This window comes from Hibiscus syriacus, unplaced genomic scaffold (genome assembly GCF_006381635.1).
Source record: "Hibiscus syriacus cultivar Baekdansim isolate YM2019G1 unplaced genomic scaffold, ASM638163v2 tig00008706_pilon, whole genome shotgun sequence".
Classification (NCBI taxonomy): Eukaryota; Viridiplantae; Streptophyta; class Magnoliopsida; order Malvales; family Malvaceae; genus Hibiscus; species Hibiscus syriacus.
The window spans coordinates 335,864-363,472 of record NW_024062173.1 but is presented as its reverse complement, the minus strand read 5'-3'; the positions used below and the strand labels follow the sequence as shown (position 1 = coordinate 363,472).

Below are 27,609 nucleotides of genomic sequence, written 5' to 3'. Positions count from 1 at the left end.
GTTGGAACCTATCAGCTATTAGACGAAACACCGCCTTCATAAGGAAAGCTTCATTTTGCATATTCATGTGCTTAACTCCTAGTCCCCCCAACGAAGCCGGAGTACAAATGTCATCCCAAGGTGCACATTCCTTTTGTCCTCATATCTCCCCAAATGAATTTTCTAACTAACCGTTCAAGTTCATTGCAAATTCCTTTAGGGAGATAACAAGTTTGCATTGCATAAGATGGTAATGCCGCAAGCAACGCCTTCGCCAAAGTTACCCGTCCAGCAAAAGATAAGGTCCTTGCCTTCCATCCACTCAACTTATCTCTAACTTTTTGTACCAGGTACTGATAATTCTCCTTCGAACTCGACTATGCAATAGGGGAACCCCATATACTTGCCCAAATCATCAACACACGTGTAATTGAAACTATCACTGATATCAGCTCGAATGTGGGATGGAACATTTTGAGAGAAGCAAATAGTTGTTTTCGCCACACTCACCTTATGCCCCGAACTATAACAGAAGTCATGGAACACCCTTTGAATAGTATCAAGCTGCTCCAAGGAAGCCTCCGTAAACAACATCAAATCATCCGCAAAAAACAGGTGAGACAAGCTAGGACCATTTTGCGACAATTTGATAGTCTTCCAATCACCCTCATTAACAGCATGGTAGATGGCTTGCGACAACCGCTCCATACAAAGCACAAATAAATAAGGCGAGAGGGGATCCCCTTACCGAATCCCCCTAGATGACTGAAACATCTCAGAAGGTCTACCATTCCACAATACTTCAGTCGTTGTTGTCATTACACAGCTCATGATTAAACTCCTAAGATTTGAAGGTATACCAATGTCCATAATTGTATCCTCAATAAACCTCCAATCCAATCAGTCATAAGCTTTTTCAAGATCTACTTTAATAAGCTTTTTCAAGATCTACTTTAATAACCATCCACTCCTTGGCGATTCTGTGGTCGATCTTGGCCAAGAGGGGTCTTACCCTTGTCATTTTCCTGAGTAACCACCTGACGTGCAACCTTTGGCTGTGAAGAGATATTTGGGTCGGCATTTTCATTCTCTTCTCCCAACGGCTCCAAAGCCAGCACATCAAAGCGAGTGGCTATCTTGGAACTTTCCTTCCGATCCCCTGCCTTAACCTCTTGTGGCTTCCGAGGACGTCGTTTTCGCTTGGGTGCTGCTATCATCCAAGGACCATATAAATCATTCGACTGCTCAGTATTCCTAGGAATCTCCTCCGGAGCGCTTACCTGATCACCATTCACCCAGCTACTCGTTCCCGCAGCTGAAACACCACACAATTCATGTGAATATCCGTAAATCCCATACTTAAAGTAGATATGTGGGAGTCCTTCATATCCAAGCTTCTAGAAGAATCCATCATCAATACCAAATTACCAATATAAGGAAGTAGCGACTTTGTAAGATCCACCATCACTGCAAGCCTCGCGAATCTTCCTTGTTCTCCAGCATTCGTATTATAGTCGATCTTAACTACCGACCCAATTGCTGAACCCCAACAGCGACTTCGTATAATATCTTTATGGCAACCCAGGAAGCCGAACCCAGACCATCACATTCGATGGATGACTCTCCGACGTACTAAATTCTCTAGACCATGGTTGCACCGTTAAGTAGCTCCCAAAAATCATCCAAGGTCCTTCCATCAATACCCGATTATAATCACCATCTAGTTCTAATCGAACTAAGTGATAACCATTGTCAAGGTCAATTAGTTGAAACCGTCCCTGAAGGTGCCACAACAACTTAATCTTATTCAAGAGAATGCGATAACCAGTTGTAGTCAATGGAGTCATGAACCCTATTGGAGAAATTAACGACTGGATAAGGACCACTACGATCCACCAATGCGTCTCCTTCTTGCAATGTAACATCCATATCACCAAAAACAACACTTGGTGATTGAAGTTCGTCTCCACTAGTCACGGTGGTAGCATAAGACTTTGGAGCAAGAGCCTCCAGTCCCATCGTCGTCGGAACCGTTACAGCGTTGCTATTGCAATCATCCCCAGCATCCCCTAGCAAGGTCTCCCCCGACTCAACCTCCATAGCCGCAACGGCATAATTGTCTCCCACAACAAGAGAGCCCCAGCCTGGGTGCCCACTTTCCTCCCGAGCACCATCTCTAACCTCCACAGAAACCTGATGAACCGCCCCCTGCTCACCACCCTCAGACCTTACTAACGGAGGCGGGGTGTTAAGATTAACCACCGCCAACGGTGGGGGTAAAGGCTGGACCATTCGAAACCCAATGCAAGCCCTAGCAAATTCCTAACTTTTTTCCTTTATTAACTTATCTCGAAAAATAAGTAATTTTTCAATAAATTGACTTGCACATTAGCATTTGAAATTATCCTTGATGGAGAAAAAAAACCTAACCACCTTATATCATAATTATATTAAATACAATCTAATTACAATATTTCAAAAAAAATATACCATATAAATATATTAAATTTGGGATGATTTTTTTACGGTTGACGATTGACGATAAACACTATTAATTTAATTTATAAAAATTTAAAATTCTAAAGGACTCAACATATAATTATAAATTAATTGAAAATTTAAAGATAAATTATTTAAAATAAAAGGTAAACTATACATGTGACCGCCTAACAATTTTCCCTTTTCATTATGACCACCATTTTAAAAATTTTATCAATCAGGTCACTTAACTATTTAAATGCATTCAATTAAGCCACTTGTCGTTAATATTTAACGAAAAAACTGATGTGATAGTTAAAATATTTGGTATAGTTACACATTTGGTCATTGTTACTTATATATTCTATTAATTTGGTCCTAATTTTAATAAACTAAAATAAATTTAACCCTCAAAACTAGTAATAACAACAAAAATTCTAAAAATCATCCTTTTCTAGGTAAAAGAAATTGACATTGGATCTTGAGAAATTGATTTGGGAAATAGGTTGTTTTGAACAACAATTGTAAAAGTCATCCTTTGCTAAGTAAAATGAATCGAAATTGGAATTGTTGATGACTTTGATAGAATAAAATAAAGAAAATAATTTAAATATTCTTAAAAAGAAAAAAGAAAGAAATAAAAGTAAAATACTAACCAAAAAATATAATTTGGTTACATAATAAAAAATAATTTTAACTGTTAAAATGAAAAAAAAATTGTCACCCATAGTAACTACGTATATTTTGATACTATTTTATTAAAAAGAACAAGTGAAATGAATAAAATGCATATAGACATTTTTTTATTAATGCACATAAAAATCAAAACAACCTTTAGATATAATTAATTTAAGTGTTAATTAATTATTGAATTTATATTATGTTGGGTTCCTAAGCCAAAGTCGAAGGGTTAAGTTTATTTTAATTTATTAAAATTAGGATCAAATTGATACAATATATGAGTAACAATGACCAAACGTGTAGTTATACCAATTAATTTAACTATCACGTCAGCTTCTCCGTTAAATATTAACGACAAATGACTTAATTAAATGTATTTAAATAGTTACGTTACTTGATTGATAAAATTTCAAAAATAGTAATAAAATTGAAAAAGGACAATAATTAAATAATTACTATTATAATTTATCTTTTATTTTAAATAATTTATCCATAATTTTTAACTAATTTTTAACTAATTTATAATTTTTAGTTGTTAAGTCTTTTAATTTTTTAAATTTTATAAATTAAATTAATGAACGCTGTCGTAGAATTTTCTTAATTTCGAGGGTATGAATTATTTATACCATGTTTAAGATATGCCATATTCACTGTTTCTCTCCCTCACTGTCGAAGAAAGAAACCAAAAAAAAAAAAAAAAACTTGTTAGATATTTTCTTTTTCCTTTAGCAAATCACAGTGTATTCGAGGACTCTCATATTTGTCTGCAGAAATCAGGTTTAAGTTAAACCTCTCTTCCATATATAATTTTTTCTTCGCCTCTCATTATTGCCCTTTTCATTTGTATTCAATGTTTAGATTCAGATCCACGCAGTTATATCTGACTATCTATTATGTTATAAATTATTATTTGATTTCTCCTTTAGATTATTGAGTTTTGCGTTTAGCTTCTGGACAGCGGTGATGTTGGGCGCTTTAAGGAGAAAAGTTGCGACCGGAGGTTCATCAGCTTCGGTTAGAACTTTTAACCTCTTTTTTTTTAATTGTGGTTTGTTCAGCTAAAGGATAAAGCACTTGGGATTTTATTGAATTGTTTTTTCCATTTCTTTTACAGGTATTAGGGAAGTCCTTGCAGGTGATTCGACCGAGCGTTTCAGCATCTAGAGTGTCTTCAAATGTTGGAAAAGAGGTAAATAGTTCAGCTGAAATTGAATATTATTCGATAACCTTGCTAGTGGTTCGGTTTCTCTTGAATTTTGATTGATGTCGTTATTTGTTGCTATTAAACCTTTAATTTATGTAGAAGATGTTTGGATTTTTATCATACATTGGTAACCATTCTCACGAGAATTAAATTTAAGTGTTTGAACAGATTATGTTTCTTCAGCCGAGGGGAATTGTCCATGTCCGCAACTTCTCTCATCTTGTTCTACCAGGTAAATCTTTGGCTTTGTTTTGTTCTCATTTTGGTAAAATTCTGTTGATTGTCGTTGTTATTAATTGAAATTATTTCTTCATTATTTCAGGCTCTTCTGCTGGCTTGACAAAGACAAGGTTAGTTGGTAGTGAACTTTTGTAACCCATATCAATTTTTGGAATTGTACTGTCACTGGTTCGTCATTTTTTATCACGGTGAGGATATGAGTGAACTGCAGGAGTGATATGATTTATGTAGGGTGATTAGCATATCTATCATTATCAGAAGGTCCATTTCAGTGTTAATTAGTCCACCTCATTTTTGTTTATCCAGAAACTATAGTAGTCAGGGAAATTAGAAAGGAAATTCCAATGCCCGTGCTTTTTTTGTTCTTTAGATCAGTTACCGCTCCTTGGCACTTCTTTCCCCTGACAGCTTTTCTTATGTGCAGGGATGTCATCTCTAGCATTCAGTCGGAGACTATCATGCAAAAGTCATGCAAGGCTTTCTCTTCTGGCGATGGTATGATATTGATCAACGTCCTCTATGATATTAATTTTACCAAATGCCTATTAGCGTTTTTTCCTTGTTTAAACTGGTTACTATTATTAAAACATGGGTGTGGCATTTGGGGTTTTGTTAGAATTTAGTTCCTGTATATTCTAATTGTTCATTTGATGAGCAATTTATCTGGATTAGACCATTAGCAACTAAGTACTATCAAGCTCATTTAGCAGTTAGCAATAGGGCCGGCTTACCAAGAGGTACTAGGTCAGGCAGTATGTCAAAATAAGAAAATAATCTTAACCCGGAGGTTGTTTTAAATTCTTTCTCTGCAAAAGTGTGAATGCAGTAGTATGGAGATTTTGGGTGTAATTTTGTCGTATAATGAGTTGGAGTAACACTATTGTGGTACTAGACTAGCAGGTCCTTGGCTTCCACGTTTTTGTTTCTGCTTGGTACAACCATATATTCCTTTTTTATGTTAGTTTAAAAATTTTATTAACTTCCACATATTACTTTTGGTGAAGGTGATCTGGTTGATGCTGTTGTCCCTTTCATGGGAGAATCAATTACTGATGGCACTTTGGCAACATTTTTGAAAAGTATGTTTTCAATTATTGTAATTTCCATCCTTTACTAGACATGTTCTTTTTCATGGTTGTAAGTGCTTGATTGTGGATATATTTGAATTTTTGAGAGCAGAACCTGGTGATAGAGTTGCAGCAGATGAACCAATTGCTCAAATAGAGACAGATAAGGTACTATTTCTTCACTCTTCTTCTTTAAAAGGTATGTGTATACACCTCTAATACATGTAGTATTTATATTCATCAGGTAACAATTGATGTTGTCAGCCCTCAAGATGGTGTGATACAAGAGGTAATTATACTATATCAATAAATTTGTACCTTTGGTCAAACAGCATGCACTTGTCTAGTTTGTTGGTTATTTCTAGACTCCTATCTTCTCATTGTTGGGAGCAAGGGGACTGCATTGGATCTCGAATATAAATGTTACAATTCTTGCCAGTATGTAGCCAAGGAAGGAGATACTGTGGAGCCAGGTGTCAAAATTGCTATCATTTCAAAGTCCGCCGAGGGTGCAGCACCTGCTGCTCCTGCTGAAAAGAAACCAGAAAAAGCTGCTTCGAAGCCTTCTCCTCCTCTTGAATCAGCAAAGGAGGATAAGCCAAAAGCTAAAGTTGAAGCTTCTCCTGCTGTGGAGAAGCCTAAAGCCCCTGCTCCATCACCTCCAAAACGAACTGCTACTGAACCTGTACTTCCCCCCAAGGAAAGGGAAAGAAGAGTAAGTTTTGTCATTTTCTCATTACATTCTAACGATATGTTTGGTGAAAAATGATGTTGGGCATCATAGAAAATAAGTCGACTGAGTGGCTTCATGATTACAGGTTCCTATGACAAGACTTCGGAAACGGGTTGCTACTCGGTTGAAAGATTCTCAAAATACTTTTGCAATGTTGACAACATTCAATGAAGTCGACATGTGGGATCTCTTTTCGCTCATATTTTAATTTGTGTCATGCATCCTGCAGACTATCTGTGCTAACCAACTTTCTGAACATTTCCATTTGGTCTGTAGAGAACTATTTGCTTAACACGTCTGTTACAAATTTTCTGTGAAGTTAATTAAATCAGAATACTTTATAAAGGCTATGGTATATTTCTGATAAAAACCGATTCTGTTATTCTTTTCTAATTCATTTGCTTCTCGTTGCAGGACTAATCTGATGAAGCTTCGCTCTGATTACAAGGATGCTTTTGTTGAGAAACATGGTGTCAAGTTGGGATTTATGTCAGGATTTGTTAAAGTATGCAATATTTGTTCTTGAAATTCTCATGTATCAATTCATAGCCTGTCTACACCACATTTTCCCCTTACCATTTCTTCTATTTTATTATTTCAGGCTGCTGTCAGTGCACTTCAGCATCAGCCTATTGTAAATGCTGTCATTGACGGGGATGATATTATTTATAGGGATTACATAGATATCAGCATTGCTGTTGGTACTCCGAAGGTAAAATCCATTTTGTGCTCGTCTTTCTTTAATGTTATCTGATTTGCCAAATCACAATTTAGCCATATAATGGCTTGCTGGAGGATTTTTTTTCATACAATGCCTCTACTCCCCATAACTCTCCAAACCCTTAAATTGGTGGCTACTGCATGCTTAAGAGCATTCAAACCCATAGCCTCCAGAATGATATAGCGACAAAGGTGCCAACCAAGCTAAGACTTAGTTGGTGGGTTGCTAAAGCTTTAATTGTTACCTTTCTTTCTAGTTTCCGAAGAAACTTATAGATCTGTGAGTTTTATGCATGTAAAAATTGTATTAAAACTGTAAATTTCGTGTGAACTTAGAGCAGATTTTAAAAATGAAATGAGGAATCAGCAGGTTCAGAATTTTATCATAGGTGACAGTTAAAGAAAATTAGTTGTTGAAGGGTCTTGTTTTTCATTTGTTTCTTTATCACCAAGCTGAAGTTGCTTTATCTATTCCATGAAAAATGAGAAAATGAGATATCTAGAAGATTATACAATTCTTTTTTCTAAACTTGAAAGTTGCCAGTGGTATAGCCTAGTGTTTATAAACGTATGAATGGACCTCCTAACTGCATAGCCACTGAAAGTAAGGAAAAAAAAATAAGAATGTGGTTCATGTTTCTATGTTAAGCTTTTTGTTCTTTATCTTTCCTGCCAGGGGCTTGTTGTTCCGGTTGTCCGTGATGCTGAGAAAATGAATTTTGCCGAGATAGAGAAAACGATCAATGGCCTTGCAAAGAAGGCAACTGATGGGACCATATCAATTGATGAAATGGCTGGAGGCTCATTTACAATATCCAACGGTGGTGTTTATGGAAGTCTGTTGAGCACCCCTATTATCAACCCTCCTCAGGTTAGTGGTTATAAACAGAATATGCGTACACTTACACATGCTTCTGTGGGTTCTCTGTCGTCGTGACGTACTCATATTGCTTTGGACCAGCAAGAGAACCTGACATGATTAAATAAATTTTTTGGCAGTCGGCTATCTTGGGTATGCACTCAATAGTGTCCCGCCCAATGGTTGTTGGAGGTAATGTAGTCCCAAGACCGATGATGTACATTGCCCTCACTTACGACCACAGGTTGATCGATGGAAGAGAGGCTGTCTTCTTCTTGCGTCGTATCAAAGATATTGTGGAAGACCCTCGCAGGCTGCTACTTGATGTATGAAAGCCCTAAACTTAATAGCAACTGCTCAGATATCTCTTGGTTTTCTGGCACTCATAAACGCTCGGTGTTTACCTTGTGGCTTCATAAACAAGAAGAATAAATGACTGAAATTTTGTAGGGTTTCATTTCTCGATTCACCCTTTAATGGGTTTCGGAATTGCCGGTGGCCACTTTTGAACCATATCGAGTATTGATATATACATATTTCTAGTATCTGTTGTGCAAAATAAGATATTTGCTTACACCGTTCGCGGTTCAAGTTCACACACGGCATGAAATGTCTTTGGTTTTGCCTTAATACAAAGTTTTCTGGTTATTGGCAACACATTTTGAGGTTTTATATTTTACTTGTTCATGTTTGAATCATCATCTCCGATTCATTAATGTTGTTGCAAGAGATGTATGATATAATGGATATTGTAGTAGATAAGAGTTGAAATGCGCCACATATCGGAGCAGATCGTGATAACTGGAATGCTTTTTATTAAATTCCGTCAATTGAATCAAAGCCACAGCGGCAATGATGGCTGGAATTGCTTTACGTGGAAGCGACCAGGGTTTTGATAGTAACAGCGAAAAGGATTTACGGGTCAAGGTTGCTTCCATACATGTCTCTGGAGCTGCTTTACGGGGAAGCGACCAGGGTTTTGATAGTAACAGCAAAAATAATTTACGGGTCAAGGTTGCTTCCATACATGTGTCTCCAAACTCATGTCCGAATGTGTCGGAAATAAATATCGGCGAGAATTCGGAGAAAAGAAAGAGTCGGCATAACATAGTCTATGCTGCTTGAAAACTGAGGCTGCAAGTTATTCTGATTCTCCTTGTTAATCCTTCCTGTGGTAATGGAAAGTATAATTCTTTAATTGAATAGGGAGCTGAAGTTTTGAAGCGGATACCAAAATTTCAACATGTTCTTGAACATTTTCAATTGTAAGCTTTTGGTTTTCCATCCCATTTTCTCACCCCCATAAATTGTACGCGACTTCCCCCCCCCCCAGAAACCATTGCAGCAATTTGTCAAATACGTATATCGATCGAGATGATTCATCTCTTGTTCATGCTCGTTTCGGCCGAAATGGCACTTGTTTTGGTGCTTCTCTTCACTTCTCCTCTAAGGAAACTGGTGATCAAGATTCTAGACAAGATGAAAGAAGGCAAAGGCCCTGTGGTTTCAAAGACTGTTCTAGGAACATTGTTTGTTGTTTTCATCTCAATCACTTACAATGTGGTAGAGATCCAGAAACGATCATTCGAAAGCGGTCTTCTTAATCCAACCGACGAGGTCCTAATGGCAAATCGAATCTTGGAAGCATCTCTAATGGGTAACTCTACATTCATCAACTCAGTTCATAACTTCATAAAAAATGTCTGAAAACTTCAGTTTTGACACAAAACAATTATATATATATATATATATATATTTCAGGGTTTGCTATATTCCTTGCACTGGTTACATATAGACTGCATCACTACATGAAAGAGCTTGAAACAAAGAGGAGGAAGGAGGCTGCAGAAGAAATGAAACCAATGCCTCATCTAAAGCTTGCTGATCATGAAGAATACCCAAAGAAGGCAATATCTTCAACATGAACAATTGGTGTTAGAATTTAGGAAGTGAAATGTCATGTATAAGACAAGGTCATATGCTTTAATAAGATAAAAAATATAAAAAGAATGTTAACTTCTGCAATCTGCATTTCAGTGTCTTATCTTTACGCTTTACATATTAAGATTTGTCTGATACAGAAAAGATCATCTGTTGCACAGTAAAATGTCAAACTTCTGCTGAAAATCAGGATCACAACCTTGCTATATCCCAGTTTAATTGGATCTTTGAAACTATATATTCATTCTATCATGCATGTTATCTTCCGGAGGGTGTTCATTTTCCGTATCGAAAGACTCATCATCTGAAATAGTGTTTCGGGACGAAGATTCAATTAAAGGTCTTTTCTCCAGCTGCACTACTGTTGAAGATTTGGTCATAGAGTATTCCTGCATGTTTCAATACATCGGCCTACTTCGAATACATCGACCGTCTAAGACTAAACGTATTCACCGAGGAATATGCAGTCTTTGATCCATTTCCTCAACAGCATGGTTTATAGAGATCTATACTGTTTATTCACACGTTCTGTCGTCTATTTCTCTCAAGGTTTGTTTCTTGACAAGAAAGAAACATGTTTACAAGTTGTTTGTTGCAGTGTGTAGATTTTTTGGTTAATAGTACTTGGTCATAACAAGTAATTAAAGAAATGAAGACTTTTGTAGGAAAATACTGAGTCTGGGTTTTACATCGGTTGACTCGTACAAAAAAGTTGGTAAACTGTTGCAACATGTTGGTTTCTCCATTGTTGCTACCTAGAAACCCTCTTTTTGTTTTCACATGCGTTGACCTTCCTCATAGCTTGACTTCTGTTAAAAGTCAATGTCCCCATGGATTATTGAAAAGTCAAGCCCACCTTCCAGTCTCCATAATCATACATCTTCTCTAGAAGAAACTGATGGAACTAATCAGAGATCAATGGAATATTAGGTTGCAGTGCAAGGTATTTTGACTATCTAACATCTATGTTGATTCGATTCTTTATTTTTCTCGAAGTATTCGTGTTGAAATCTTCGAATATACGTAAAATTACCCGTGTTGCGGTTCGATACTAGTCTTGAATCCGAGTAGTATAATCGCCGTATGGATTACTGCCTATTGCAGAATATGTTAAGGTTGATTAATTAGTTGCTACTCTTTACCTAACCTAAGCTTGCAGAGAAGCCAAAGTTCACTTCTTTTTTCTTATCTGATCTACCTAACCCTTTAAGTGTCCTCTGTTCACACAAGTTAATCACTGGCATCGGCGGCATGATACAGGCCGGTAGTCTCTGCCGGGGGGATTAGCATTGGAATAGAACAAGAAATTTCATTAATTTTCTCAAAATTGAGATCATCTGATACAAAAATATCATCTCTGTCAAATACCAGAGTAGAGGTGAAATCAATGGTGTTTTCTGCAGAGTTGTCTAAGAAGAAAACTTCTTCGGAGATCGAGCTTTCGGTTTCGAGTTCTTCGTATGAATCCATGGATGACACAGATGAAAATTGGAATTCATTGTGTTGTTCAATGCTACTGCTTCTAACCGTGATCCAATCCTCTTCACACAGTGTCCAATTGGAAGGTGGTGGCAGAGTAGATTGAATCAATTTCTTGATTCTATCAGCTGGAGAATTCATGGAAATCTCTCTGGAATTCAAATTCTTTTGGCTTTCCATCACGTTGAGTGAATCCCAGAAACCTTGATCCAACACAGAATTGGGAGAATCCATGGTGGATTCCTTTACTTCCTTCAAAAGGGTATCTGATTCTTCCAAAAATGGATGTTGAAGCAATTCTTCAGCTGTCCCCCTCTCTTTCAAATCCCTCTTCAAACACTTTCCAAGGAAATCCTTTCCCTCCTCGGATAACCATCTCGGAATCTCCGGCACGTCCCCAGAGAATCCGATCTTATACAGAGCGGACACCGGATCATTAAGCTCCGGCCATGGTGAATTCCCGGTGCTCATCTCTATAATTGTACATCCAAGTGCCCATATATCAGCTTCAAAACCCTGCTCCTCCCCACGTGCCACCTCCGGCGCCATGAAAGCCGGTGTACCTGAAATCGCCGACATGTCGAAACCGACATCTTCACCGTCTTTTCCCATCAATTTAGCACACCCCAAATCAGCAATCTTTGCACCTTCTTTGCCGATCAAAATATTTTGGCTCTTGATGTCACAATGTACCACTCCATTAACATGTAGATAACTCAAACCCTGTAAAATCTGATGAGTATACAATCTAACTTTCTCTTCACCCAATTCCCCTCCGACCCTACGAATTTCTTCTGAAAGCGTACCTCCGGCAACGTACTCCATGCATAGATTGTACGTAGCCTTGCCGTTCGCTTCATTCGCAACATCATTCCCTATGTACTTAACTATGTGAGGACAGCTTAATTTGGACAACACATAATTCTCTCGTTGTAAGAACGTAGAGCGACATAACTCGGTCGACTTAACGGCGAAAAGGTCGCCGGAAGGAATCGAAGTGGCTAGAGACACGGTGGCCGTGGCGCCTCGGCCTATTGCTGGTCCTCTAATCCACTCCATTAGAGAGAGAGAGAGAGAGAAACAAAGAAGAAAAATATGGGTCTTTTCACTTATGATATAATATGCATATATATATATATATATATATATAAATGCTTTGGTTATGGTGACTTAATCCAAACACCAAAGCATAAGCAACAATTTAGGAAAGATTCTTATTGACAATTTTTTTTCTAACTTTGTTAGACGTGGTTTTTTTTAGTTCATAGGGCAAGAATGTACCACGTGGCGTGATATGAGTGCTTGCTGATCTCCTACGGACGGCGTCATGGATGGCGGTCGCTTTAGCTTGTAATACCATTCACACGAAGACGCATGAGCACGTGCCGAGATTGCGGGTGGTTACTTATAATAGGTCGAATTTGATTTCAATCCTTTTACTATACTGAAAGTGGGTATTCAGTCCTTATATTTTAATTTGATAAAATTTGATCCTTACTTATATAATATCATTTATTAGTCCAAATAGTTAACATACTAATTATTTGTACTAACTAATGATATTATAAAAATAGAGGGACAAAATAATATATAAGGACTAAATACTAATTTGAACATAATAGAGGAAAAAACCAGAGTTTGACCATTACAACATTATGGGTTCATTTTAATCTTCTAATTAGTACTGTGAATCATTGCGGCGCCAGGACAAATCAGTCTGGACTTTTAACAGTGTGAACACAATTAGGGACTTTTAATTATTCTATTTGGTTTAGCTTAAATCACAAGCTGTAAACATAGACTTGTTTCTTCGGGTAAATTACATCAATCATCGCTGAACTTTACACTCTCTCCTATTTCACTCACCACACTTTAAATTCGTTCAATTTTCTCATTGAATTTAACATAATTAGTATTTTTGGTCACTCGGTCGTTTTCTCAATAAACGGCGTTATAAATGAATTGTTATACAGATGCAAAATAACGTCGTTTTAGTGAAAGTTTTGTTTTTCTAAAACGACGTCGTTTTAACTGAGTGACCAAAAATGTTAACTATATTAAATTCAGTGAGGAAATTGAACGGATTTAAAGTACACTGAGTAAAATAGGAGAGAGAGTAAAATTCAGTGATGATTGATGTACTTTACCCTCATTTCTTCAATATGCATGAGTCATAAATGTTTTGCATTTAGGCTTAATTCCCAAATAAGTGTCCAAAATATATCTTTTTCGTTAAATAAGTACCTATAAATTTTTTTAGTTCATCCAAAAACTTAACGTTACAAACCGTAGTAATGTGTTGTGTTTACACTGTTTTTGTTTGCTTAATGATTAGGGGAATGGGGTGTACATGAACATTGGTTCTTACCCAATCTTAGTGTAATTAGCTGTACAGACATAAACCAAAGCAAAACCCAAAGACTGACATTGTGGGCATCGAAACAGCTATGATAATAATAAATCTTTGTTTCAGATTCGCTGGGCCTGGCTGAATAAATTCCATTTCCACTTACAATTGTATTCTGCCCTTACTCTTTACGTATCAATAATCCTATGTCTAATCACTCCTCTAATCAATCTAATCATTGTTTTCCATCTAAATATATGTTTTCTTTGCGTAAATTATAATATTTCTCGCTGAGTTTTATTCTATCTCCTATTTTACTCACTGTACTTTTAATTTTTCTAATTTGATATCTGAACTTTACAGATTGAATCATTTTGCTCACTTTGCCGTTAACTTTTTAAAGGTGTTATGACACGACACAAGCATCGAAACGACGTCGTTTTGAAAAACTCAAATATACACCAAAATGTTACATAGATAACAGAAGAGTGAGCAAAATGATTCAATCTGTAAAGTTCAATGAACAAATTAAAAAAATTGAAAGTACGATGAGTAAAATATGAGAGAATAAAGTTCAGTGAAGAACTGTGTAATTTACCCTTTTTCTTTTTAGATAACTTTTTGTGGGTATTACATCCAAAAATTGATTTAGTTTTTCGATTGATAATTGAGTCCAGTGATAAAAATATTGATATAGAACAATGATTAATATTAATAGTTAGAAATCTTGAAAATTGATTTGGGGTTTAACAGTGGTATAATTTTATTTTTGATAAAATGATATTAAGATGTATATCTAAAAGTTACTAATATTTTCCAACTACATTTGCACAGCAAAGCATATGGGTGAACATCAAAATCCCACATAAATTCGTCCTTTTATAATGCCACCTATTCTATTTTAAACTCTTGGCTGGATAATGTTATCCCAACTTAATTACCTCGCTGCTGTAACTTCCAATGGATTCTTCCACACATGAAAAACAAGTTCCGTGTAAGCCACTTGCATGCCTTAAATCAGTTGAATGAAGGAGGGAATAAACAAGTAAGCGTTAAATATTCAGTTAGTCCTCATACTTTGTCATTTTCTTAGTTTTGTACCCAAAGTAAACATCAATTTAATATTTTTAGTTGTCACTTTCAATTTAACATAAATATCGATACAAGATACTTATATCATTGAGTACTTTTGAGGTTCACAAAGAAAAATTATCCATCTTTTACTTTCCGATATTTCCCTTCTTCTTTTTCTCTATTTTTTCTATTTTCAGGTTCTTTTAAAATTCTTATTATTTTTTTATACTAATTATAAATTGTATCATTAGTAATTTAAATTCTTAACCAAAAGACGTGTTGCATTATAGATAAAGCCATCGGGAAGGGTCTCGTGGAATCTTTTCCTTAACCAAAGAGCATAACAAGAAACAATCCAGGGAAAATTACAGATCGTGCTGCACGAAGTATTTACATGTCAATTATTGTGTGCGCACGGTATTAACTTTCAAGAGTACTACAAACACTGCAGTAAAGCTGAGGCGTTCAAATGTAGAGAAGATTCGCTTACGCAGCCTCGGCAAATCCAACTTGCATGTTCCCGTAGTCAAATACGGTATGGAACTGGCCCATAAAGACATCGCCGAGGATCCTGTATATCGATGAATGGTAGTTTGATTATCAAGGCATTGAATGTTCTCTGGCCTAAGAGTTAATGTCTAATATAATTATGAGTTTTAATCATAGACGACATAATTATCCTTGGTTATGTATGTGGACGAGTGAAAAAGAATACCAGAGAGGTCCGCTGGGAGGTGGTACATCCAGAGCTGTGAATCCACTGAGGCATTGAGCGGCATCGCCCTCGCCCACTTTCACGATATACTGGTTCCCATCACCCAAAAAAAAAAAAAGGAAAGGTCGTAAAAAGAGAGAATCACTGAACACTAACATGACATTGCAACCAACTCGGTGGTTCATGATCATGAACCACATCGAAGGAAAAGACTGATGTACCTGAAGAAAAAATCAGCATAGTATATCATACCTGCTCAGGGCTGAGCTCTAATAATTTTCCGCCAATTGTGAAGGAAACGTTAGGCATAGATGAAAGACTTTTACAATCAATACTTGATTCTCCCATTGGACTAGGTATCCGATCACAGAGCTGCAATTACAAATTTCTGAAAACATAAGCCCGGAAATGAACTAGCTGTGATATACTCAAAGGTCGTGAAAAGGGCATGCTTATTCACCTGATTGACATAGTCAAGTATACGCTCGGCTGTCTGGTTCTTCGTAAGCTGGTTTTGCATCCATACAACTGCCATCTCACAGGCAGAACACATAGAATCACGTAAACCGCCAGAGGCTTTTCCAACATTCTCAGTTAAAATGCTTTCGATCCCCATACTGAACGTGATAAAGTTTACAAGTCAACGAAGCAACATAACACATTCAGTAAGATGAATTCAAGTATTTCTAAGCTCACTGATTTAAGTTAAGCAACTTCAATCAAGATAGGAAACAGGGTGGAAAACAGAAGAGATTTGTGTACAACCTTACACCTTGAGTTCCATCAAACATGCACAGACCTATCTGCGAGCAAATTTTCCTCGGTTGGTCCTGTCAGTGCATGATAATAGATAGAATAATTAGGAATTGCAGAGCAATAAATACTTTAATCATCTTCAGATGCCATTTGCATCACAATAAAAGCAAACTAAAATAGATCATATACCTTCTCTATTAGCATATCAATTATTTTATCACCATATTCAGAAACTACAGCCTTGCATTCTTGACTTACAACCCCTGATGCTCCGATAGCATGATTGATTTGAGTAATGATACCCTGAAAACATGTTATAAGAAAAAATCACCGACAGAAGACCAGGAAAAACAATCCATTTTTGTCAGCAATGGGAAATGCATGCACAAGGTCAATGCAATGATTACTATTAGCACTCTGTCAAACACTTATAATCATACGCATCTATAATCACAAGATGGAAACAAACTTAAGAGGTTATGGAATGAAACTTAAGTGGTTACAAACAACACATCCTAATTAGGAACGCATTGTTACTTCGGTCGTTAGCAATAGTACCGATACAGCCTGAGAATCATTTAGTGGAAGGATAGGAGTTCAACTATTGCTTAGAATTGTTAGCAAAAGGACAAATTTGACCATAGACATAATAATACATCCAATGTTTCCATAAGAAACCATCATAGAATGGACAAAACATGGTCAACACTTGACAACAACCTTGCACAAGAAGCACAGCTACACAAGCATGCATACACATAAAAAGACAAATTAATACAAACCGTAGGACCAGCCAACATTGAAGTGCCTGAGTCAGCAATAGCACTGCAGCCACCGGCACAAAATCCTGTAAAAGGAATGAGCGTAAGGAAACCAATAAAAGAAAACAAAATATTTGCATGTCCCTTATCAATTATCGTTATAATGTTAAGCAGAATATCATGAAACATTTTTGCCAATTATTTTCATTAGGTAACAATGAGGACAATTTCTCACCTGTTGTTTCATTACCAATCAGGAAATCACCCATATCAAACTGCAAGCCAAACAAACAGTAACATCATAAAAGGATACATTAAGTCAAATATATTGTGTAACACACAAGGAATGTTTAAAATCCGAACCTGCCAGTATCCTTTCTGTGTTACAGGAACATAAGTATGTTCTCCCTTGAAATGTTTAGGATCAATCCCGCCAAATACCAATTCCCCGCCAAAATCATCCTCGGGGTTGCGGTTAAACCAAAATGAAAAAACTGGTTGCTTAACAAGACCTTGATTGACCATATTGTACCTGGAGCACTCAACAGAGTCAAAACCCTAGGATCCAGCAGTAGCATCCTTAATTGCTTCACTTTAAGCATCTTAAGCCAATAAAACTGAAACAAAAAGCACATAAAAACAAAAAAGAGGATACTACATACCACATAGGCACAGCATCTCCCACCGAAATCTCTCGAAATCCAAGACCAAGTATACCATCAAATTTGGCAAGCAAAAATGTTAAGCTGGGCTCTTGTGTTGCCTCGATAAACTCCTAGGCAGATGAAGAAAAAAAAAGTTACTTCTAAACATGGACCATCATCAACAGCCATGCTGGTGAATTACAGCGCAAATATATATAATAAAAAAATTAGCAAAGATACCTGATTTTTAACTACAAGATCGCCAACTGTTACATAGTCTTCACTAAAGAATCCAGAAATGGATCCAGTGCCATATTGAATAGCTGCCGGTTTACCTGCAAGTGGAGTCATTTAAAAGAAAACATATAAGCATCAGCCTCATTATCCTCACTTTGACTCCAATTAATATCCTTCCAGTCACCTGTATGCAAAATTTTCCAATCTAAAGCACAATAAAATTGATTATACATGACAACAAGCAGATTGTTGACAGTGGCACTTACAGATTGATCAAAAAACAATAAGCAGTTTATGATACAAAAAATCATAATCAAGAAGACAGATTTCAGGAATTTTAGAATGAACCAAGAAGCAGAAACAAACCATTAGCTTTATACGTTTGCGAACGCTTTGACTTATAAGTTGAATGGAAATAGCAAGCTATCTGCACCCAGACACCAGAAAATCGTTAGAAATATTCCAGATTTATACAACTCCAACCCTTAAATACTCCAATAACAACTTAATGAATAAAACTCACCGAGAAATAACACTTAGATGAAGGCACCCACAAATTAGAACTGCCAGTGTCAAAAATTACAGTGAATTTCTGTGGTGGTGTGCCAATACCAATTTCACCAAAGTACTGAGCATCCATGTAGTTCTTTAGTGCCACAATATCGATATCATTTGAATCTTGTAAGTTTCCAAGATGATGATACTTTCCAAGATAACCTCTCAATGCTTCTCCCTCCTTGGAATAAGATCGAGCAGTTAACAGTTCACTCCGATCAAGTTTTCTCTTTTTTAGTCCAATTCTGACCAATCTATCATTGGGTGTGGAAAAGACGATAGGAAACAAAAGACAGAGAAAAAGAGTGATAACCATAGTTCTATCTATTTCCCCCATTCTGGTAACTTCGAGTCTGCAATGGGAAGGCAAGTCAAATGTTATCAGAACTACAAATGGCAAGCAGAAAAAAATATTATACTCGAAGGGTAAACAGATTCTGAAATTTTTGCCTACATGGCAATAAAAACTATTCACAGTTCACCCAAGTCTACAACACTTATTCGCTGCCTTGTAAAATCATATCCTCAAAGAGTAAACAGATTCTCAATTTTTTAGACGTCGTGATTATTCCATGCTATTTATGATTGAATTCAATATCTTTAGGTGCTGGGAAAACACAACACCATACACATAAAACTATCTATAATTGCTATTAAGGTCAAAATAGATTGTTTTAATGCAAGGGTTAAAATAGTTAGGTTCAAGCTAAGGAGAATCTTAATTAAAATCAAATGGTCGCTCTACACAAATTAGTAGAAAATAATTGAAACCAATATGGAGTTCAATCGAAATTAACTAATCAGGCTTCACTTTTCCCAGGAAACAACGAAAATCCTCTAATATTTCACCAACCAAACATGGAAAAGAACTCATATCAATGATCAATCAAAGTCAAAGTAGATATTCACTCAGTAACTTCTATTTTCCAAGGTGATTTCGGCTTTCTGCGATCTTAAAACCTAAACATCACACAGTATTCCTAAAAAAGAAAAGCAAAATTACTACCAAAAAAGAACCCACTAAAAGATTGCAATCAAATATTTGACAAAGATTAGAGAAGAGTAAAGGAAAATTACAAATAAGCTAAGACTAAGAAATCTAAAAAATAAATTGATTCTTACAATTTTGTTTATGATTTCAAAGTTGAAGAAGAGCAGATTGAGCAGCGACATTCAAGTTAAGAATCTGAGCTCCTTTTATTCGGTAGTTTAAAGCAAGGTGTGTTGCCTAACTTAGATTACCGGCTTCTTGGAGGATCACAACCGTACACGTGGAGTCATGTTAGTTGCGATAGTATTTTTTAAATTTGTTGGCCTTTTCTTATCGAGTAAGAAATTGAGAGTGTTAGTCCAGTTCGGTCGAGTGCATGAGAATAATGGTGAGGTGAGCTAATTAGAACCGTTGACCTCGTGATGAGTGGTTGCGAGTAAGTGACAAAAGTTTGAGATGATCAAATAACAATATAGTTAATATTATTATTATTTCTAGGGTAAACTACCTATTTGATCAACCACCTATTATAGTTTCTATTTTGATCACTCAACTGTTAAATTATCTATCTTACTCATATAATTTGAGTTTAAGATAATTATGGTAGATATTCTTAAAAAATTCTAGCCCTTTCTTCTTCTTCATCTCTTTTCTCTTTCTTTCTTCATTATAATTTGTATCAATTTTATTGATCAATCCAACTTTTTCTTCTTTAATTTTGTTTAACCGGTAGTGGCACCGGTTTTGATGCTGATTGTCGTCTGTCAGTTATCTTTTTTTCTTTTTTTAGTTTTTTAATAAGAATAATCATGTCTTTGTGACATGTTTTTTGTAGCTTACGATTTTTTGTCATTATTTACAGTTTTTTACTGTTGTTTTGTTTATCTTTTTTTCTCATGGTTGGATTTGACATCGTCACGACCGATCAAGACAATGCTTATTTGTTATCATAATGATCTTTCCTGCTTTGGACCTTCGGATTGATTTGGATACGCGTTTTGCGTTCGTGGATAATTTTCTCACGTCACTTGACTCTGATTTGTGATTTGTCGATGATCTTTCAATAGTTTCATCCCCTTTTGTGGTTAGTTTACCGATGCAGGCATATTTCTTCGTATCTTTATTTCATTCGAGTTTTTTTGTTAGATTTTTTAACATTTTCCTTTTTTGGTCCTTATGTGATCTGGGTGACTATTTTTTTTTGTCTAAATAATAATAGAAAAATGTCGTAATTATATTTTAGGTTTACGATTATGCTTATAAATCTTCATTATATTTTTGGATATTTTTTATTTTTAATAAAACTATCGACTTTCTATAAAAAAAAAAAGATAAGTATAGTAGATAACTAATAAATTATCTTATTCTGTTAGGTTTTTAAATAAAAAGCAATAAGACGAGATCTTCTAAAATTAAGAGAAGTACGCTCAAATCATTCGATTTTTCATATTTTTAGTTATTTTTATTTTAGTCACTAAATTTTTATAAAACTATAATTTTGCCCCCAAATAAAATCGTAGTATGAAATTAATTTCTAAATGAAATTGTTTTTGTATGAACTGTGATATGTGTGTTTGTAATGTTCGAGAACATCTTGAATCTGATTTTCATCTAAATCGAACCGAAAATATTACATTATTACTACTGTTTGATTGATTTTTAAAAACTATCTTTAGAGGAAGTTGTTATCCATATGTAAACCCTGAATTTTTATTTAAAAGATAGTAGAATAATGATGGTTGTGGATCCATTTGATGATAGTAGAAATTTTATGATAAACTCTTTTTTTAAAAAAATAAATTTATATTTTTGTTTACTTTTTATTTTTTTTAATGAATCACTCGTTATCTTAATACATGACCTCAAAAGTCTAATTTGGCCCCCCAAATAATAATACCTAGATGCTACCTAGAATTTAACAAGGTTTAGCCTCTACTATTTATTTTCTGACCTTTAGTTGTATTTGAAGTTGAGGGTATACCTTGCATTAATTTCTCAAATAAACTCTATCATTTTAAGCATCAAATCCTAAAAAATAAAAAATAAAAAGGAAAAACAAACCAAACAAATAATACCAAACTGTATCTTGAAGAATCTTCTAAGGGACTGTGAATTATCGGAATCTACACATGCATGTGTATACACATAAAACCCTAGAAGGTAACATCGTTCTAAAATTTGAAAGAAAGAAAAAAGTATGACTAAAATATACCTCAACTTTCTAAGGAAAAATAAAAGTTACAAACATCAAATTAAATACATTAATTCAAGTATTGTTGTCCCCTGTGTTTCTCGACGTTGTGCTGTTGTTATTACCACCGCTATTGTCTCGATGAGAATTGCCAATAATGGAAGTAATGGCCGCAACCAGCGCCGCAGTGAAGTTGGGATCAGCCGTGATGGCAGCTGCCGTATTGGCCACCGGATGTCCCCGCATTTGGTTTTGAGCTAAATGGCCGGAAAGTTCATTAATGTTTCCTTGAGAGCTAAGAAAATTACCCAAAAGTTTCGGTTGGTTGTAAATCGGGTGGCCGAACAGGTGAGGCGGGAAGCTTGATGAATTGTGAGGCCAATGTGGAGAAATAGGGTGAAATTGGTTCAATGGTCTTTGATTAGGGTTGTGAGTGAGGTCCAATGTGAGAGTCGGAAACGGAGCTGAAGCCGAAAGGGTGACCAAACTGGGTAAGCCAGGAAGCATCATCCCTTTGGGGACGAGATTCGAGTTCATGATCCCGTCTGCACTAGGCATCGAACCGGATAATATCGTCGATGCAGCGGCCGACGTTGTCGACGCCATTGCCATTGCGGCCGGAGGTAGTGGATGGTTATGGTTTCCTTCATAAGTTGTAACAAGGATGGTTCTATCCTCCGCACACCGTTGCACCTGTTTGCGAACCGGACAACCGGTAGCCATGGTGCAACGGTAGTAAGCTCGAGGGCAAGGGTTTCCTTTTGCCATCTTCTGCCCATATTTTCTCCATTGACAACCATCAGAAATCTGCGCCGATTGAAATACGTACATGTTAGCTTTGAATCAGTCTTAGTTTATTAACTAAAAGGACTAAAACTTAGTGACAACTTTCACCAGGTGTCATTGTCAATGTCATTTCGTGTGGTTCACTGTGATATACAAACCCTAAAATGTTCTTGAAAAATTGAATATAACTTTACAACTTCGGGTAATGACTTTCTCAAAATCTGGTTCAACAAAAGTAGGCGGGTGCCAACCTAAAGTTGTGTGCTCACCGCCATTATTTCTTGCACGTGGGGAGTTTGATTCTTTTTGCTATTTTATCAACCGTTAGAAGTAATTATCAAACTAAAAACAGTATTGGCAACAAGATTACTGTTTGAATAACTCAATTCTAATAACCTTACCATTGATGCTTCGGATCGAGCTCGAACCGAGACGCGAGCTCTTCGAATCATGGCCATGGTCTGTTGTGCTTCTTCATTATCCTTTGAGGTATTATTAAACTTGGGAGCTTTATTAGGTGACCATCCATGAGGATGAGGAAGGCCTTCAGTGGTAGTACTTTTCTTTTCTCTTCTCTCCATAGACTCAACAATGGTGTTCCCGGCCGAACCTGATAACTCGGGCGATCGATCCTCGGACAAAGATTCCGAACCCTCATCTTTTCCAGCTTTTGCTGGTTGACCCAGATCCATGAATTGTCTTGCCACAATGCCTTCACCGTGTGTTTTATCCTCCATTGGTTTATCAGTCTAATACAAACATGATCAAAGATCACATACAATTATATATCAGTAACTAATGGTTGACCTATGGTGCAATTATATATGATATCTGCTGCAATTTTACCTCAGTATTGTTAGCTTCCGAGCTCTCAGCTATTCGGTTTTGTTGTTGTTCCATCAATGAAACAAGATGCATCTGTAAAGCATGGTAGTTATTATTCACCTGGCTAAGAGTGAGTTTCAATCGTTGATTCTCCGCGTTTATCCGTTCCAACTCAGCTCGAACATCTGCTAACTGTACCCATGAAAAAAAGTCAAATATTACCTTCCAAAATCTCCTTTTGATTGAAAAATAGTCATGATCAAAATGCGTTGTCAGTCACCATATATTCACCAACCTGATTTACCCTTTGTTTCTCTTTCAGGTTCCGTGATGATTTCTCACTTGCAGTACTATTTGTTGTCAAGAGATTTAAACCAGTCTAAAACAAAAAAAAGAAAAGTTCGAAGTAAATAACTTTCTACATATATACATACATACATGTATGCATATATCATATGTGACAATTCCCTTACATTTACATCCTCAGCTTGATCTTGCAGCCACCCAGGACGTTCACTTTCGCTCTTCACATGATGATCATCATCGGCCTTCACATGTCGTCCGGAAGTTCGATCGCCGGCGAAGAAGTCCATCTCGTTGACTACTCGTCGATGATCAACGGGCTCCATTATCACAGCTTGTTTCTCTCCAGGAAAACACAAAAGGCTTCGAACATATATACCAAAAAAGGGATTGCTTGGGATGAAAGAAAGAACAAAAAGGTGGGTTTCATCAACAGTGTGTATCAAAGGAGTCCAGAAAATGGGAGAAAGAAAAGGGATAAGGGGATTATATAGGAAGACTTGATTAAATTGATTTGTGAAACAAGAGAGAGAGAGAGAGAGAGATGGTGGCAAAAGGGCATCTAAAATGGGGATTGGACTTAGACCAAATGTGGAAGGAGTGATGAGGTAGGGGATCGTATTAATTTCTCAAAGCATGAAAATGGATTTCAATGAGAGTGAGGTAAGATGGTGCGTCAAACCGGACACTTGGCTCTGCTTCACCGCAATGTTTATTTCACTGAGAAATTCATGAGAAAGAGTCTTCAAAAAGTATTGGAAAAAGAGAAGAAAAAAACTGTCTTTATAAATTATTAAAAATAAATAAATAATGGGGAAAAAAAAAAGAAATATCTTTTGTGTTTTAAATTATCCTTTTTATTAGTTCCATGGTTTAAACAAAGATTAACATTGCGTAGTCAATTATAATAAAAAAGGCGGTTCAGTTTTCTATCAAACATTTAATATAGATTTAATTAATTAATCATGTAATTAATGGTTTGGGGTTATTTTAATTATTATTTTCCTAAAATAATATTTTAGTATTTGCCTTTTTGACGTGTGAAAATCTAATTTTATGCTTTTAAATATAGCTTTACTTGTTATTACAATTTCCTTTCAAAAGCGGCTTTGCCTTTGACTGGTTCTGAAACGGCACCGCTGTGATTGGCCGCATTTTGATTCCACGTGAGGGTAAAAGCAAAAAGTCAATGATCTCGACGGACGGATTCTTTAGTTAAGATGTGAGTCCCACATTTGTTTGACCAATCCGCGTTAAATAAGTTTATTTATTTGAGAAAATAAGTAATTTAATATTTTTAATTTTAAAAGTGGTCAATTAAAATTAATCAATCATGTAATTAATTATCTATTAATTTTATATAACTTTAATTAGTATAATAATAAATTTAGTTTCAACGTTTATATATTATGTAAATTTTATTATAACTTTAAAAAGTAAACAAATTTAGCTCTTGATATTTTATAAAATATGTAAATTTTGCCCTTCGTTGTAAAACTTGACTTGATATTAAAGATGAAAACTAGAAAAAGATAAAAGAAAATATGAATCAAATGATTATAATTCATAATCATCTTCTTATTTTAAATATTAATCATTTGATTAATAAATTTTCTATCATTATTCATTTTCATCCTTAGTATCAAATAAATTTTAAAGTCACCTCTCTTTTTTCTAGTCGCCTCTATTTTTTCTCAACCTAATCTTTTTACAATATTTTTGTGGCGTCTTCTTCTTTCTCTTTGATCTTTGTTTAGCCAGTTACGGCACCAATCTTAATGTTGATTGCCAACCGATAGATAATATTAATTCTCTTATTTTTTTATATTATATTTTTATATTTTTTTCTTGAGTCTTTTTAATTTTGAATAAGCATATATGTCATTGTGACATGATTTTTATATACTCTTGTGGCACGATCCTCATATTTTTCGTTACGTTTTTTCGCATACCTTTACGGTTGTTTTGGTTCTCGCATAAAAACCATCACGACATTTATTTTCTGATTGGTTAGTCGGTGATCACATATAGTCAGATCACCTCTTTTAGTAAAAGGTTGTTTGCCGATGTAATTAGAATTGTGTAGCGAAGCAGCCTGCCATATTATTTGGTTCGCTTTCCACTCATTTATCACTTCGTCAACCGTCTCATTTGACAAAGACAAGGAGTTTGTATGAAGGCTATTGGGTTTTGATATTGGTCGTCATTCTCAATGGAAGATTTTAATTTTCTTCGTATTTTTAGGTTTATTATTTACTTTTTGTTTGAGTATTTTGGTGACTATTGTCTCCAAATTTATCTTTTTATTACGATACATTGTAATTTTGATTCCTTCTGTTATTAATAAAATTCAATTGCTATTGTTAAAAAAATTACAATACTAAATTATTCTTATTTTTTAGGGGATCAATTTGTGTAATATTTTTTTGTACCCTCTAGTTCTAAGGTTTCGTCTTGATTAATCTAGACTAACCGGGGTCTCATACCTGGTTTTGGTGGGCGAGACTCTCAACAGAGATTTTCTGCATACATAAGGACTCGAACTTCAAAATCTGCTTAAGTGATATCAAACTGCTTATTATTTAAATCAATCCTCGTCGATAATTTGTTCAATATCAATAGTTAGAGGAAACTAAGAGATTCTTTTTATTAAATTTATATATTATCAGCCCATCAAATATATTTAAAACTTAGTTTTATTTATTTGGTCTAGGGATCTTGTCCCATATACGTGTGCCATTATACGTAAATTTACACGAGATAATTATCATCTCATCATTTTTGTGTGTGTGGTACACCTTAGTTCAAATCAAAATCTATATCCAATTTAATTTTTAATTCTAATATAATAATTTACTTTTTCCCCCCATAAATTTCGATATTTTTATGTTGAAAGTGAAAGATTAATTATTTATAACCAACAGAAATTCTAATCCTACACGAAACTACAAATTTCAAGCTTACCTTTATTCCTTCTTTATGTGTTTTCTACAAAGGTAGGTTCAAAGTATAGCTAAATAAATCAAACATAAAAATTATCATCAACGTCACTAGTAGTTTTTCTTTTTCTTTTGTTTTATAATAGTATTAATTATAATCGAAACTAATTCATTTCAAATGAATAATCACTAAGATAAATATTATTATTTAAATTTAGTTTATGAAAAAATATCAATACTAATAAAATATAAATAACAAAATCAATTCATGGATTTTGCGATAGATGAATATTATAGATATTAAAGTAAAAAAAATAACTTGATTTTCCAAAAAATAAAATAAAGAAAAGATGTTTACCATGAGGCTGCTTCTGGCGGTCACGTACTCACATTATTACTTGATGTTTTTTCCCCTTTCTTTTTCTTCATAATTCATGACCTTGACTCCTTTTTATGTTCTTTTCTGTCTAAAATGTTCCAATATCACGTTAATGTGTATGCATATATAAAAGACAAATCAAGAAACCTTTTCCTACTCGTGAGCTGAAACTTGGACTTCAAATACTAATTTTTATGATATCTCCCCTCTTAGTTTTGGAAATTATTTCAATCTTAGAGCATTAGAGTTCATCTTTGTTTTCGTTTTCTCACCTATATTTGTTTACTCCCCCCCCCCTCTCTCTCTATATATAATCAAACATATAATAAACTTATGAAAATGATATTAATTCATGTAAATTAAAAATTAATATCTTAATGATTTTATATTATTAACCAACACTAAGATAGTTTAGGGAGATGAGAGACCGGATCATTTAAGCAAGATTATGCGTTAAAATGATCGTTTTCCTAACAAGTCTGCGTAATGATTGATTTGGATTAGTTGTTTAATTGATTAAATATACGCGATTAACCTAAAATAAAATAATCAATAGTTTGAAGTGTTTAATAATGGTTAGAGAGTTGTAAATTTATTTATTAAAAAAAGTTTTTAAAAAAAGTGAAGGTGCATGCAAGTTTTGACAGAAGGACAGAATAAAGCCTAGTTTTTTTTTTATTATTATTATAAGAAAGCAAGAGGAGTTTAAAGCATGCACGTTGTTT

At 35.2% G+C, this 27,609-nt stretch overlaps 5 protein-coding genes across 6 annotated transcripts; 2 read left to right on the top strand and 3 right to left on the bottom strand.

The window, feature by feature from the left end:
• The first annotated feature begins 590 nt into the window (after positions 1–590).
• On the top strand, positions 591–8,555 carry LOC120202431 (dihydrolipoyllysine-residue succinyltransferase component of 2-oxoglutarate dehydrogenase complex 2, mitochondrial-like). 2 transcript variants are annotated; one of them, XM_039202852.1, is made up of 15 exons: positions 591–594; positions 4,086–4,152; positions 4,253–4,327; positions 4,511–4,574; positions 4,665–4,692; positions 5,007–5,077; positions 5,587–5,661; positions 5,762–5,817; positions 5,894–5,938; positions 6,089–6,364; positions 6,468–6,562; positions 6,797–6,887; positions 6,984–7,094; positions 7,779–7,973; positions 8,102–8,555. In XM_039202852.1, exons 2-15 carry the CDS (start codon positions 4,102–4,104, stop codon positions 8,291–8,293), a joined length of 1,425 nt encoding a protein of 474 aa, XP_039058783.1. In that variant the 5' UTR covers positions 591–594; positions 4,086–4,101; the 3' UTR covers positions 8,294–8,555. The 2 variants fall into 2 exon arrangements, with proteins under 2 accessions (XP_039058783.1, XP_039058782.1); XM_039202851.1 differs by lacking the exon at positions 591–594 and adding an exon at positions 3,827–3,915 and having other exon boundaries at positions 4,065–4,152.
• Positions 8,556–9,119: 564 nt separating this feature from the next.
• Positions 9,120–9,984, top strand: LOC120202403. Its single transcript, XM_039202829.1, has 2 exons — positions 9,120–9,618; positions 9,723–9,984. Exons 1-2 carry the CDS (start codon positions 9,336–9,338, stop codon positions 9,884–9,886), a joined length of 447 nt encoding a protein of 148 aa, XP_039058760.1. The 5' UTR covers positions 9,120–9,335; the 3' UTR covers positions 9,887–9,984.
• Positions 9,985–11,132: 1,148 nt separating this feature from the next.
• Positions 11,133–12,469, bottom strand: LOC120202391 (mitogen-activated protein kinase kinase kinase 18-like). Its single transcript, XM_039202821.1, has one exon. The coding sequence runs from the start codon at positions 12,438–12,440 to the stop codon at positions 11,133–11,135; it is 1,308 nt and encodes a 435-aa protein (XP_039058752.1). The 5' UTR covers positions 12,441–12,469.
• Positions 12,470–15,103: 2,634 nt separating this feature from the next.
• On the bottom strand, positions 15,104–19,678 carry LOC120202430 (aspartic proteinase-like). The gene is made up of 14 exons (XM_039202850.1): positions 19,593–19,678; positions 18,439–18,823; positions 18,282–18,342; positions 17,919–18,013; positions 17,697–17,809; positions 17,398–17,566; positions 17,270–17,309; positions 17,056–17,120; positions 16,463–16,576; positions 16,283–16,347; positions 15,978–16,134; positions 15,770–15,889; positions 15,518–15,606; positions 15,104–15,373 (listed from the first exon to the last, which is right to left on the bottom strand). The coding sequence occupies exons 2-14, from the start codon at positions 18,805–18,807 to the stop codon at positions 15,289–15,291; spliced, it is 1,542 nt and encodes a 513-aa protein (XP_039058781.1). The 5' UTR covers positions 18,808–18,823; positions 19,593–19,678; the 3' UTR covers positions 15,104–15,288.
• A 2,035-nt stretch (positions 19,679–21,713) lies between these two features.
• LOC120202429 (probable WRKY transcription factor 31) lies at positions 21,714–24,047 on the bottom strand. Its single transcript, XM_039202849.1, has 5 exons — positions 23,737–24,047; positions 23,559–23,642; positions 23,285–23,455; positions 22,840–23,187; positions 21,714–22,459 (listed from the first exon to the last, which is right to left on the bottom strand). The coding sequence occupies exons 1-5, from the start codon at positions 23,890–23,892 to the stop codon at positions 21,728–21,730; spliced, it is 1,491 nt and encodes a 496-aa protein (XP_039058780.1). The 5' UTR covers positions 23,893–24,047; the 3' UTR covers positions 21,714–21,727.
• Positions 24,048–27,609: the final 3,562 nt, after the last annotated feature.

Excerpts from the sequence above, each read along its gene's own strand:
- LOC120202431 (XM_039202852.1), top strand. The coding sequence starts at position 4,102 with ATGTTGGGCGCTTTAAGGAGAAAAGTTGCGACCGGAGGTTCATCAGCT. Across the intron at positions 5,662-5,761 it reads TTTGGCAACATTTTTGAAAA|AACCTGGTGATAGAGTTGCA; the intron begins GTATGTTTTCAA and ends TTTTGAGAGCAG. Across the intron at positions 5,818-5,893 it reads CTCAAATAGAGACAGATAAG|GTAACAATTGATGTTGTCAG; the intron begins GTACTATTTCTT and ends TATATTCATCAG.
- LOC120202403 (XM_039202829.1), top strand. The coding sequence starts at position 9,336 with ATGATTCATCTCTTGTTCATGCTCGTTTCGGCCGAAATGGCACTTGTT. Across the intron at positions 9,619-9,722 it reads CTTGGAAGCATCTCTAATGG|GGTTTGCTATATTCCTTGCA; the intron begins GTAACTCTACAT and ends TATATATTTCAG.
- LOC120202391 (XM_039202821.1), bottom strand. The coding sequence starts at position 12,440 with ATGGAGTGGATTAGAGGACCAGCAATAGGCCGAGGCGCCACGGCCACC.
- LOC120202430 (XM_039202850.1), bottom strand. The coding sequence starts at position 18,807 with ATGGGGGAAATAGATAGAACTATGGTTATCACTCTTTTTCTCTGTCTT. Across the intron at positions 18,014-18,281 it reads GCAAACGTATAAAGCTAATG|GTAAACCGGCAGCTATTCAA; the intron begins GTTTGTTTCTGC and ends CTCCACTTGCAG. Across the intron at positions 16,577-17,055 it reads CAATGTTGGCTGGTCCTACG|GGTATCATTACTCAAATCAA; the intron begins GTTTGTATTAAT and ends ACATGTTTTCAG.
- LOC120202429 (XM_039202849.1), bottom strand. The coding sequence starts at position 23,892 with ATGGAGCCCGTTGATCATCGACGAGTAGTCAACGAGATGGACTTCTTC. Across the intron at positions 23,456-23,558 it reads AGAAACAAAGGGTAAATCAG|TTAGCAGATGTTCGAGCTGA; the intron begins GTTGGTGAATAT and ends TCATGGGTACAG. Across the intron at positions 23,188-23,284 it reads CGGAAGCTAACAATACTGAG|ACTGATAAACCAATGGAGGA; the intron begins GTAAAATTGCAG and ends TGTTTGTATTAG.